Genomic DNA, 14,260 nt, shown 5'->3' on the forward strand with positions numbered 1-14,260 from the left:
TGCGGGAACCAGGGCAGAACTGGCCACCACTGAGCAGCTTTGCTCAGCGCCCTCTTCTGCCTCAAACAAAACCTTTTCTGTGTGTGACACAGACAGACCCCACCCAGAGCACCAGTCCCCTCAGCTGGCACCCCCAGCGTCTGCATGAGTGTCCACTCTAGGAATTCTCAGATAGCCGTGGGCCTCCACTCTGGGAGTTATCACAAACTCCTCTGTCCCATCTCCTTACCTTCATGAGTCAAGAAGCACCAGCCAGCGATGCTTCAGTTGAATATTCAACTGCGAGTGCAAAGGATAGCATCATGCTTTCTAAGTTGACCTCCAATAAGAGCAAAGCATTGGCAACCCTAATAAGAAAAGGATTCTAAACTGCCATGGCAAGCAGGGCTCACACCCTCACTGGTTGGACACCATGACCCTCTCAGAGGTTGCAAATTCACATCAGAGACCTCTTGACTTCTTTCTACCTTCAGCACAAATACCACACCAGGAAACAGCTATTTTAAAAGCAGTAACAGCCAGCGAAAAAGTTTGATGACCCCAGATTCCTCTCTCACCCTCCTAGGACAGTATAATCAAAGTAGTCTTTCTCATGAGAGCTTGCTTTCCCATTCAGAAAATTAACACAGACAGCCCTGCCTTCCTCCAAAAGTCTTCCACACTCAAGGAGGCTCTTGCAAAGGCTGGTGTTAAAGATCAATGTAAAAGTTTGTGATTGTTTTAGAAAAGAGGGCAAGAAAACATATTGAATACTCACTTGGACGAATCTATGAAGTATATTACAAGTGCACCAATGCTGAGAGCAAAGACTAAGACAACCTGCAAAAGAAGAGAAAAACGCCATCACTTAAGAGCTGAATGCTGGGATGTTTATTTATTTATTTTGTGGAACACCCACCTACGGCCTGGAAACATGGTGCTTTCGGGGGCCTGCTTGGCAGTGTCGTCCCCTTGCTGCACCCACAGACTCCCCCTTTCTGTTGGCTCCTCACATCACAGTGGACAGCAACCTCGCTGCTGGCCAACAGAGGTCAGGGAAGACTTCTGTATCCCCTGGCACCAGGTTTTATCTGGCCCTGCTATCTCAGAGTCTGACTTCTCCACAGCTGAAGTCAACAGACCTCAGTGGGGAAAGAGCAGGTAAAAACAACTGCAGTGATATAATTTTTCCTATTATATGTAACCTAGGCCCCAAAAGAACTCAAAGTTAGGGATATCAACTTTTAACAGCTTTGCTGAGATAATTTACATACCATAAACACTCCCATTTTAAGTGTACAATTCAATAACTTTGAGTAAATTTACCAAGTTGTGCAGCCAGTACTTCATCTACTTTCAGAACATTTTCAACAGCCCAGTAAGATCCCTCATGTCCAGTACAGTTAATACCTGTTCCTACCCCCAATCCTAAGTGAAGTGAAAGTGTTAGTCACTTAGTCGTGTCCGACTCTGCAACCCCATGGTTTGTCCATGGAATTCATTAGGCAAGAATACTACAGTGGGTTGCCATTCCTTTCTCCAGGGGATCTTCCCAACTCAGGGGTCAAACATGGGTCTCCTGCATTGCAGGCAGATTCCCTACCATCTGAGCTACCAGGGAAGCCCAATCTCTAACAAACAATAATTTACTAACAAAAAATAATAATAATAATTTACTAACTTACTTTCAGTTTCTATACAAGAAATTTTAATCAAAAAGCACAAATTTGGTGTCTGTACAAATGTCCATACATGTGTGCTCGTATGCATGCATATCTATATTCATTGCCTGTGCGTGTGTGTGTGTGTGTGTGTGCACGTGCGTGTGGTTATATGACTTCTCAAGTATTCTGGAGATAGTTTAAGTGCAGGAAGCCAACTTAGGTAATATGATCAGCCAGGTATAGGACAACCCTTGTTCTTCTTTATACTCTTCACTCAAAATTAATCACCACGGATACAAAAGACGTTTTTGGCATCTCCTTCAAAGAATACCTGTCATGCTAAAGTCTATCAAATGAAAATGTAGCAGATGAGGCTGATGCTGATGCTTCTGTCCTCACTCAACATTCCAATTTATTTATTCTTTCATAAAGGAGACTAGGAGTGCAACTAAAAGCATGTACAAAAATAAAAAAGATGCCAAGAGCCAACAATGAAGTTCGAGAACAAAAAATAAACACCATCACATACAATGCCTGAGGCGGGGGTGGGGGGTGGGGCGTGAAATAAAGTGCCTGGCAGGTGTGCCAGTATCCTAAAGGGACTGCGGGGTGAAGGGTGTCAGGAGGTGTCGGCCTCCTCAGCCTGCCTGCAAACTGACATCCCTGCAGCATCAGCAGGTGGATGGATGTGCATCTAGATTTATGTGATGATGAAACATAATTGAGTCATGTGTATGTGTGTGCGCACGTATGCACGTGTCAAACAGGCTGATAGAAACTGAACTCTGCATACATATTCACTTGAAACATAATAAAATTTTGTGGAGCTATGTCCATTCATTCCATGGATGGTGGGCTACAAAGCAGACAACTGACAGTTGAAACAACCAGACATTATAGAAGGAGTACGTACTTTCATAGCATCTGACGAATTCTTCTTATGAAAGGAAGCATTAAAATAATACACTACTAGCGCTCACTTTATTCTTCCATTTTGTTTTCAAAACTAAAACAGGCTCCAGTTGAATTGAAGGAAACTCCTGCCGTGTCTGTCAGTAATTACCCGTGGCCCAGGGCTAATCCCCCTGCCCCTTCCCTCCGCCCCGCCCCTGCCAACAGACTCACTTCAGTCCCCTCACACATTCATTCATTCATTTCTTGCACAGTTATACATAAAAACAAAGAAAAACATCAACGGGCCTCTGCTCTTCCCTCTATTATCTGAATGAGGCAGCAAATCAAATAGCTTAAGATTAATTTTGATCTGTGCTGCTATTTCAGAGACATAAGCAGTTAGTTCCGGGCCCTGACCTCATTCTCATAATGCTGCAAAGAGAAGGGGCGTGGCCACGTCAGAGCGGAAGGCCCTCCTCTTCATTCATAAACAGTTGACGCAAGACTAATTTCTATCAATTTGGCTGTGCGTGTGTGTGTGTGCGCGCGCATGCGCACCTGTGAGTGCAGAGCTTCTGTCAGAGTGGCTGTCCAGGCCTAGGCCATTAAAGCTGGAGAGAGATTGAGGGGAAAGGATGGAAGAGACAGGAGGAGAGGAAGGAAAGAGGAAAGAAAAAGGAAAGGATACAATTCTCGCAAGTCGTTATCTACATCATTCTGAAATAAGCTCAGTATCTAAGCTATCCTGCAATGCTGATGACTTCCCAGCATCAGGGCAGAGGAGGTGGACAAAGTAGCTGACACTAATGCACCCCAGATACCCCAGCTTGGCCTCTGTGATGTGGAAAATGTGTAGCTTATTGAAGCAAATCAGCCAGTGACTGGAGGGGAGCACTCTTCCTAGCCTCTTCATATGCAAACTCAAGTATCAGCATTGCTGTTAGGATCAGGGGGAGAGGAAAATTCAGGAGGAAAAGGACTCAAAAGCTCCCAGGAGCTGAAGATTCTGAGAAGTGGACCTATTCCTGGGTCCACATGTTCAGCAGGAAGGCTTTAAGGCTTTCTCTCAATGAGGTTCTGGGTGTCCAAACTGTCCCACCACCCCCATCCCGCACCCACCTGCCTCCAGACTTAAAATGATCAATGGGGGGAGGATCTGCTTCTCTCTGATCAATTGCCTCTATTGAGGCAACCAAGCACGCAATTTTCAAACTTGCTAAGTGCCTCTTTGTCAGGCTTGATTACACTGTCATCCCAGATCCAGGTGCTGCAGAAAAGGAATCAACCCTTTGGATTTGGCCATGAAAACAGGAACCCAACAGAGATAAATCTTCTCAAAGGGCTAGTTCTCTCTCGTATCTTTCATTGTCTGAGAACCCTACTCTAAATATGAAAAAATTCAGCCCAACTACACAAAATGACTAGATTTTAGCCTAAGTGGTAATGGTTATGTTAGAGAGTACACCCAAATATTCATCTAAGTATTTATTTCACATTTGCTATGCATAAGGCCTTAGGAAAAATGAAAGAAGCCCACTTAGAGTCACAAAATATGCTCTTTTTCTGGAGTAACACTTAAACTGATGAATCCTAGGCTACTATGCACGTCAAGAAGCAACAGTCAGAACTGGACATGGAACAACAGACTGATTCCAAATAGGAAAAGGAGTACGTCAAGGCTGTATATTGTCACCCTGCTTATTTAACTTATATGCAGACAACATCATGAGAAACGCTGGGCTGGAGGAAGCACAAGCTAGAATCAAGATTGCCGAGAGAAATACCAATAACCTCAGATATGCAGGTGATACCACCCTTATGGCAGAAAGTGAAGAAGAACTAAAGAGCCTCTTGATGAAAGTGAAAGAGGAGAGTGAAAAAGTTGGCTTAAAGCTCAACATTCAGAAAACTAAGATCATGGCACCTGGTCCCATCCCTTCATGGCAAATAGATGGGGAAAGAGTAGAAACAGTGTCAGACTTTATTTTTCTGGGCTCCAAAATCACTGCAGATGGTGATTGCAGCCATGAAATTAAAAGCTACTTGCTTCTTGGAAGGAAATTTATGACCAACCTAAACAGCATATTAAAAAGCAGAGACATTACTTTGTCAACAAAGGTCCGTCTAGTCAAGGCTATGGTTTTTCCAGTAGTCATATATGGATGTGAGAGTTGGACTATAAAGAAAGCTGAGCACCAAAGAATTGATGTTTTTGAACTGTGTGTTGGAGAAGACTCTTGAGAGTCCCTTGGACTGCAAGGAGATCCAACCAGTCCATCTTAAAGGAGACCAGTCCTAGGTGTTCATTGGAAGGACTGATGCTGAAGCTGAAACTCCGATACTCTGGCCACCTCATGTGAAGAACTGACTCATTTGAAAAGACCCTGATGCTGGGAAAGATTGAGGGCAGGAGGAGAAGGGGACGACAGAGGATGAGATGGTTGGATGGTATCGCCAACTCGATGGACATGGGTTTGGGTAGACTCCGGGAGTTGGTGATGGACAGGGAGGCCTGGTGTGCTGTGGTTCATGGGATCTCAGAGTCGAACATGACTGAGTGACTGAACTGAACTGAACTGAGGCTACTATGCAATTAGTGCTCAACTGTACGGTATAAGTAGAGTCAATATATAGTAAGATATTGAGTAGGTGGTACATACATAAATGGAGTAGCTAGGGAAGGGTGGAAACAATAGGAGTTTTTGTCTCAATGGCCAATTCTTTCTCAAAGCTTCCCTTCTTCCGACATGTTATGGCTACTTTAATATTTCTTCAGTGATGAGGAGAGCCAATGGGAATTCCTCTATGAACTTCCATAGTTCCAGGGATCGGGGCCCTGCAGCCCAAGGGACATGGTAAGATGAGACCAAGAAAAGCACAAAAGTTGAGATCAGAAAACACTTGCCCTTCAGCAGCTGAGTCACAGAACACTCCTTATAGTGACCACGCACTTTACAAAGAACCATCCCAAACAAGAGTGGATGGACACAGCTTGACACATGGGATGACACGAGTTGTCCCTTTCAGCATAGCTTACGCCTGCCACGAAAGCCTGATCAGCCTTCCTAACTTTTACAGTCTGCATTCACCAAATCACCTTGACTACCTTGCATAGTGCTAATTGCTGTGTTCTAGGTTTACTGCAAACATCCATATGCTGTGTGGTGGTCGAGTCCTGAGTGATATTTACATAGCGCCAGATTCCTAAAAACAAAAGCAGTCTGATAAATGTCACTGGAACAATGGTGCCCGTGAGTCATCTGTTTTCAAAACTCCAAGATCAAACATGACGTGTGTTTGCACAGAAGAATGCTAGGAACATACACAAAGAGTGTACTAAAAGAATGTCTGTCCCCTAACACCTGACACCAGAAGTCTGATGATCCATGGGGAGCAAAGAGATGGAAGCCATGGCCATTTTATTTCCATGGTGGAAATTCTAGTGGGCCCTGATGACCTTCCAAATGTCTTGGGAAGTTCAGAAAAATGCAAAGCAGTATGACAAAGCTCATGGAATATCCTCTCAGGTCACCGGAACTCCCTATGGAAAAGACAGACCCATGGGTGTGGTTTGGAGGAGAATGAAGCTGGAAAGCTGGCTTTTCAGATACGTTGTCTGTTCTTGAACCTGGTTTTCAAGCTGTCAGGTTTAGTCCCAAGAGCTTTGAATCCACACCTGAGGCTACACAAGCCTTCAGACATGGATTTGGAGCAGAGGTTCACGAAGGTGGCTGCCACTCCAATCTGATCACCAGAGGAGCTTTCCTTAAAACAGAGATGCTCTCACCTCACCCATGGAACAGAGGGTTGATAGCTGAGGGGAGGAGGAAGCTGGGTATCTCTATTTTTAACAAGCTCCTCCAGTGAATCTGATGTGTGGCCAAGAATGGGAGTCACTGAATTAAACCCATTAGGGAAAACCACTTAGCTCAAGTCAGAGATTAATTTACAAATGTCCCCTTAACAATTGGCCCATTAGAACATTTGTATGAGGCCTGCAGGCTTTGAGAATCATGCAAGGAGTACTCTGAAAAGTACATAGAGGAGAATGCATTAATTCTCTCCTGAGCAGATTTTACACATTCTGCTCAGCTCATGGCAGAACAAATGACCCTAATTAATGATTCTGCATGTCTGATAGGGGCCTAGCCAGCTACTGGCAGCAGCGACCCCTCAGAAAATGAACAATTTTAGATACAGGATCCCAAAGGCACATTACTTTTTTTTTTAATTATTGAGATATAATTTATACACAATAAAATTCACTGTATGTTAAAAAAAAAAAAGACATAAGGACTTCCAAAGCAAAACAATCTGGGGACGGTTTGTTTATGAGGATAACATCATTCTAGCATCCAAATTATAATGTTTGGTCTGGCAAATTTAACAACCCTACAATCAACCTTTATTGAACTCCTCTACAGAAGGCCCAGAGGGAGAGAGAGGGATACAGAAAACCGAAATTGCTAAGTCAGGCCTGATCTTTGCCCTCAAGGATCACGGAATCCAGAAGTTTAAATTACTCAGGAGTCCTTGTGAATTTTGTAAATGCTACACATATAAATAGACCCTTCTGCAATGTCCAGGGGAGGGGAGGGTGGCTAGAAGTAACACCACTGCCAACTCCCACAGTGAAAGGGGAAAAAGGGAGCGGGAAACCAACGAGGATTCCTGATGTTCCAGGCCCACCTGGCTGGCCCAGGGAAGGACAGGCACCAGCTGCATTGGGTGTTTGGCACAGGACTCCAGTCAGGAGGCTCTCCTGGGTTCAAATCTCAACTCTGCCACAATACGCAGCATACTCTTCAGCATATCGTACAACGTCCCCGGGACTCAGCTTTCCAATCTGTGAAATGGTGGGATCGCAACAGGTGTATCCAGTGGGGACCTTGATAGGTTACTCTAGATGGTGAAAGAATGAAAAACACTTGGCTTAAAAAGGCAGAGCTCTTTTATGCCAACTGTACCGTGTGTGACACTGATCTGTGTCAGAGAGGCTTGCTTCCTGCAAAAAACCACAAGCGAGGACTCCACGGACACCCAGGTTCAGAGTCTGCATTTCCAGTAGCACAGTTAGTTGTCCCTGTAGCTTCTCCTACCACAAAGCGAAAATCCTAGAGCCAGCCTCTGCCATCTCCTGGCTCTGCCACCTCCATGCCTCAACCCTGCCACTGCTACAGGGCACGGAGTGGTGGTTTGCTGCAGCCCCTCTCCTCCTGCCTCTGTGATTCTCTAGAAACTCATTTCTGCCAGTTTCACCCCAAGAAGCTCACACCCTGAGTCTCAACGCTTTCTCAAGGGGAAGGGGGACAGATTTCTTTTTCTTCACTATCTGGCAAGACTAGTAAGTATGGTTTTCTCATCCCTGAACTATTAGTGGTTCTCAGTAGAAGACATCATCTTGCTACCAAAAAAGGTATTTTTGTTATCCTAAATAACAAAACATTTGTAAAGCACAAAAGCAGTATTTTGACAGTGCCAGTTAAACAGCTGAAGAGCCCCCTAAGTTTCCAACCTAACATTCTGGCACATTACATTAGACTTCGGGAAGTGCTTACACAAAAATGCCATAAATGGATTCACTGGAAACCAAGACTCCAAACAATGGCTGAAGTATAGACATAGTCAAGATCAAAGAAAGGAAGGAGAAAAAGGAAGTTTTCAGGAGCTGGTACTTAGAATTACAGCATTAAAATAAAATACATGGGACTTCCAGATAAGAGTAAAACTGTGACTTATTCAAATGTAAGGAAGCCTAGTAAAAACACCTGTGATTTTTGTGGGGATTCAAAGCTGGTGTCTCAAAAAATGCAATACGTACAGTGTAGAATGAACTGGATTTTCAGGACACATAATATAAAATTCCAAAGGCCTCCCTCAAATACTGCAAATGACTTCCACAGCTTTTGGTATGAAGAAAAACATCCTTGGCACAGCTTAGAAGACCCTGAAAACTGACCATTTTCCTCCTCTCTGGCTTTATCTCATATGCTTTCCCTTTCTAAACTCCAATTAATGGAAATTTGAGTTCTTATTCACACATGCACACACACACACCCCAACCACAGGGTCTTTGCACAAGTACTCTCTTCCTCCTGGAAGACTTACTTCCACTCAGACTATTCATCCTTCAGATCTCAACTCCACTGCCACTTCCCTGCTCACATAAGGGGAGAAGGTCTCCATGAGTACAGTCTGTACCTGGTGGCACTTATCACAGGGGCAATTTGAAATTTTATGTTTCTTTGTGTAATCATTTGATTAACTCCTCTCTCCTCTACTGGAATGTAAATTCTATGAAGACAGGGTCCATATCCATTTGTACTCATCACTAAATTTCCAGGAGCTAGCAAAGTGTCTCAACCAACATTTGTTAAATAAAGAAGCACATGGAGTAAAGACTGAAGAATGAACTGGAGACTGGGTGCAGTGAAAGCAAAAGAAAAACAGAAGATAGGAACCCTCACCAGTGGGACTTCAGAATTTAAATCCCTGCCTGCAATGGCAGGGTGTAGGAGCCTTGCTGAAGTGGAGTGGGCCTGAACAGCATTGCAGTGAGGAGGATCAGGATCTGGGATGCCCAGGAGCCAGCTATGACATTCAAGTGCACAGACTGGAAGGTGATGGCCAGAGGGACCTGGAGGTAGGTAGATGACAGCAGCAGAGAGAATAGATAGAATGAGGATTTAGTCAGATGGCCGGGACCTCAAGAGAAAAGGTTTTGAACAGCATAGAAGAGGCAATGGAGGACCAGAGTGTCCAGTGATCCCTGGGCTATAAGGAAACAAGCCACCTCCACACAGAAAAGTGGGGGAAACTACAACTCCAGTGAAAACCAGTTTATTAGGGGTGTTACATGAAGAGGCTAAGAATTTAGATTACGGCAAGGATTAGGAATCTGTAGGAACAAAGGGTAGCCCATGTCCTGAGGAGGTGTGATATGGAATAATATAAATATACAATGGTGTTAGTCACTCAGTCATGTCCAACTCTTTGTGAACCCGTGGACCGTAGGCCACCAGGCTCCTCTGTCCAAGGAATTCTCCAGCAAGAATAGTGGAGTAGGTTACCATTTCCTTCTCCAGGGATCTTCCCAAGCCAGGGATCGAACATGGCTTTCCCACACTACAGGCAGTCTCTACCCACTGAGCCACCAGGGGAGCCCTGTACATGAATATATGTGCATGTACTGGGTTCTAAAAATCACTGTGGACAGTGACTGCAGCCATGAAATTAAAAGACATTTACTCCTTGGAAGAAAAGCAACGACAAACCTAGACAGAATATTAAAAAGCAGAGACGTTACTTTGCCGACAAAGGTCCACATAGTCAAAGCTATTGGTTTTTTCAGTAGTCATGTATGGATGTGAGAGTTGAACCATAAAAAAGGCTGAGTACCGAAGAATTGATACTTTTAAACTGTGGTGCTGGAGAAGATTTTTGAGAGTCTCTTGGACAGCAAGGAGATCAAACCAGTCAATCCTAAAGGAAATCAACCTTGAATATTCACTGGAAGAACTGATGCTGAAGCTCCCATACTTTAGCCACAGATGCAAAGAGCCGACTCATTGGAAAAGACCCTGATGCTGGGAAAGACTGAATGCAGGAAGAGAAGGGGGTGACAGAAAATGAGATGATTGGATAGCATCAGTGATCAATGGACATGAGTTTAAGCAAATTCCAGGAGATAGTGAAAGAAAGGGAAGACTGGCATGCTGCAGTCCATGGAATCGCAAAGAGTCAGACACAACTTAGTAAATGAACAATGACAACAAAAATGTACACATACACAAACACACATAAACAAATTGCAAAGAATACAGAAACAAAGGGATAGTCCACAGATCAGTCACAAATGCTGGATCTCTACCAATATTTATTAAGCAACTACATTCCCAGCAACGTGTGTCTGTCCATTTTCAAATTAGGTAGTAATTTCAAAATGACTGTAGATACAGAGAAGCCCTAGAAAATAATAGGGCTCCTTCTCAATGTAAGCTAAGAACACACTTATTATAAACTATGTGTCTGCTGAAAAACAGACAAATTAAGTACGATAGTGGGTTTTCTACAGAGGGTGGAGGAGAAATTGATTAATATAGTAGATATCGAGGGGCTGGGTTCTCCTTGGTTTGCTGTGCTGTTCAAAGAAGAATCTGGGATGTAAGTGGTAAGTCAGTTGCTTCCTCTCTTCTCCTCTGAGGATCCATGTTGGCTGCCAGTTCTGTGAACCTAGTGTCCTCAGTTGCCACAGGAGGATCATCTGTCTTATATCCTGGATTTCACTGACCATGCTCATCTCATTCTGTGCAACTTAAAAATACAGAAGAGTTCAATGTGTTCCTCTAAGGTCTAAATTTATTACAATTGAAACAAGAAACTGAAATAAAGGAAAGCAATAGTAACAATAAGACAGAAAAGTTTCCCTAAACTGTCTACTTCCTGAGAGATGAGGTTTAATGACATTAAAACCTTAGGTCATTGCATCATAAAATTCAAAAGGTTGATTTCTGCATATTTTTACCAATGGCATTAAAACTGATGTCTTGACAAACAAGACAAAAATCTTCCATTCGAGGCCTAAAGTTTGAAAGAGCTTTCCTGTCTAATTAATGAAAAATCCAAGGGAAAACCTTCCATCTGCTGGTGGAGTTTCCAATTTTGCAGCTAATGAGCTTTTTAAAAAATTGTTTGGCTTAAAAGCATGCGAGTTTGGCCAATTGGACTGTTAATTTAATTAGGTTTACAGGATGAGAAAACTTCTGGGGCACTAGCAGGTCACCAGTTGCCACTTATTGTCACCAAAGACTAAATGTATGGCCATCATGTGAAGAGTTGACTCCCTGGAAAAGACTCTGATGCTGGGAGGGATTGGGGGCAGGAGGAGAAGGGGACGACAGAGGATGAGATGGCTGGATGGCATCACTGACTCGATGGACATGAGTCTGGGTGAACTCTGGGAGTTGGTGATGGACAGGGAGGCCTGGTGTGCTGCGATTCATGGGGTCGCAAAGAGTCAGACACGACTGAGCGACTGAACTGAACTTGCCCAACTTTTCAAATTTTGCCAGTTCTTATGGTATATTAAAGGCAAAAATAGAAATGAAAGCAGGGACTCTAACAGATACCTGTACACTCAAGTTCATAGCAGACAAAAAGTAGAAGCACGCAAGTGTCCACTGACAGATGAATGGATAAACATATGGGATCTATACACACAACAGAGTGCTATTCAGTCTTAAAGAGGAAGGAGATTCTAGGGGACTTCCCTGCTGGTCCAGTGGTCAAGATTCCATGCTTCCAATGCAGGAGGCATGGGTTTGATTCCTGGTCAGGCAAATAAGATCCCACATGCTGTGCAGCACAACCAAACATTTTTTTTAAAAAAAGAAAGCAAATTCTAGCACATGTTACAACCTGGATGACAATTGAGGACATTCTGCTAAGTGAAAAAAGCCAACACAGAAGGACAAATACTGCATGATTCCACTTATCTGAGGTCCCTAGAATAGTCAAATTCACAGAGACAGAAATGGGATGACACTTGCCAGGACCTGGAGGGGGTGGGGATGGATATATGTGGTTTAGTGTGTATAGAATTTCTGTTTGTTCTTCTGTAAAGGGCTGAATAGTCAATATTTTAGGTCAGCAGGCTACATGGTCTCTGTTACAACTACTCAAGTCTGATACTATAGTGCAAACGGCAACAGAGACAGCACATAAATAAATGGGAATGGCTATTGCCAACAAAATTTTACTCATAAAACCATGGGAAAAAAAGAATTTCTGTTTGTGTCAATGAAAGAGAAATTGACAATGATAATGGTTGTAAACACTGCTAATGTACTTAAGCCACAGAACGGTAATGGCTAAAATAATATATCTTATTTTATATGTATTAAATGAAAAAATGGAAGAAAATTTCAGAGAACTTGCAAGTGGAATCCAGCAGTATATTTATATTTCAAATCTCAAATTTAATCACCTTCTCAGGGGGATACAAATATCTCTCCTTTCAATAGCAGTGGCTATCTCCAAGAAACTTGTATTCCATACATGAGATTCTTTTCTCTCTGGGATGTTTGATCCTGTCCCTTAGTTAATTCAAATTTCTCCTTTAGATTCCAGAATCTCTCCCCATTTAGCCACAGAGACCTTATATGGGTCCCAACCTTCCCCTTCTTCTCCCATCCTCATCTTTAACTGATACACAAAGTGGGCTCTGACTTTCTTAGGAATCAGGGGCTGACTGCTGAACCCATTCTAGAGAGTCTAATTCTGAGGATCTGAGGAGTTGAGAATTTGCATCTTTAAAAATTCAGGTGAGGACTTCCTTGGTAGTTAAGACTGCCTTCCAATGCAGCTGGTGCAAGTTTGATCCCTAGTTGGGGAGTTAAGATCCCATATGTCTCATGGCCAAAAAACCAAAACACAAAACAGAAGCAATATTGTAAAAAACTCAATAAAGATAAAAAAGACCCAAGAGATGCTGAGGCTCTCAGTTTAACATATGTTGAGAATATTTTGACCCTATTTTGAGAATCCCTGCTTTTAAATCCTCATAAAAGAAAAGTTTTCCTTTTCAGGACATTCTTTCTTTTTGAATATGGATGTAAAAACACCTTAAATTAATTATTTTAGGTACGCACTATTTGCACAAAATTCCCTTAAAATATCTATAACAACATACTTCAAAGACTTCCAGAAGGAAAAATAAATGGCTAGAACTCTATCTTGAAACATCATTCAAAACCATTTTCACACTCTAGTTCAATGAACTAGACAATGCCAGAAAGATATTGTTGTTGTTTTTAAATTAAGTTGATATATCTTGCCCCACAGAAAGCTACCTCATGAATTTAAATATAATGTCACTACTGCTAATAAGAAGACTGAGTGCCAAATAACTGATGCTTTTGAACTGGTGGTGCTGGAGAAGACTCTTGAGAGAGTCCTTTGGACAACAAGGAGATCAAACCAGTCAACCCTAAAGGAAAGCAACCCTTAATATTCACTGGAAGGACTGATGCTGAAGCTCCAATACTTTGGCCATCTGAATGCGAAGGGCCAACTCACTGGAAAAGACCTTGATGCTGGGAAGATTGAAGGCAACAGGAGAAGGGGGTGACAGAGAATAAGATGGTTGGATGGCATCACTGAATCAATGGACATGAGTTCGAGCAAACTCTCGGAGATGGTGAAGGATAGGGAAGCATGGCATGCTGCAGTTCATGGGGTTGCAGAGTTGGACACGATTTAGTGACTGAACAACAACAACTGCTAATAAAATGATTAAAACACTTATTTCCAATATATAGGCTTAGCTATCTGAAGTCCTAGTTCCACACAGGAGTACAGATTTGTAAAGGCTGAGGACTCTTGGTTTCCAAAGGTAGTACCAAATGGAAGATGGGAGCTCATCAATAAATGATATCCTTTATTGTTCAGAAGAAATAGTTCGAAAGAATAGCTGCCCTCATAGCCTCTAAAAACAAAGGGACCAAAGGCTGTGGTTCTGTGCATTTTCTCCCTGGAAGTGTCTAAGATAGAGGGAGGCCAGAACAATGCCTTCTGTTTGGGCTCCACCCCTGCAAGAACCTTCTGGCAGTCATTTGGCTACCCTATCTTCATTAGAACGCAGGTCTGCTTTGCACCATCTCTCCAACAGCAGTCACTGTATCATCTTGAGTAGCTATTCTAGATTTTGTTGTAAATACTCTTCA

At 42.9% G+C, this 14,260-nt stretch overlaps 1 protein-coding gene across 44 annotated transcripts in view; it reads right to left on the reverse strand.

The window, feature by feature from the left end:
- KCNMA1 (potassium calcium-activated channel subfamily M alpha 1) overlaps positions 1 to 14,260 on the reverse strand; it is a 771,468-nt gene that overhangs the window by 386,715 nt on the left and 370,493 nt on the right. For 23 of the 44 annotated variants that reach the window (XM_055537192.1, XM_055537201.1, XM_055536844.1 and 20 more), the window contains exon 3: positions 758 to 819. In XM_055537192.1, coding sequence (XP_055393167.1) covers positions 758 to 819 — 62 coding nt within the window. Of the gene's footprint in view, positions 1 to 229; positions 348 to 757; positions 820 to 14,260 lie in introns of all 44 variants that reach the window. The other 21 variants (XM_055537024.1, XM_055536990.1, XM_055537032.1 and 18 more) reach the window with 3 other exon arrangements.

This window comes from Bubalus kerabau, chromosome 1 (assembly GCF_029407905.1).
Source record: "Bubalus kerabau isolate K-KA32 ecotype Philippines breed swamp buffalo chromosome 1, PCC_UOA_SB_1v2, whole genome shotgun sequence".
Classification (NCBI taxonomy): domain Eukaryota; kingdom Metazoa; phylum Chordata; class Mammalia; order Artiodactyla; family Bovidae; genus Bubalus; species Bubalus kerabau.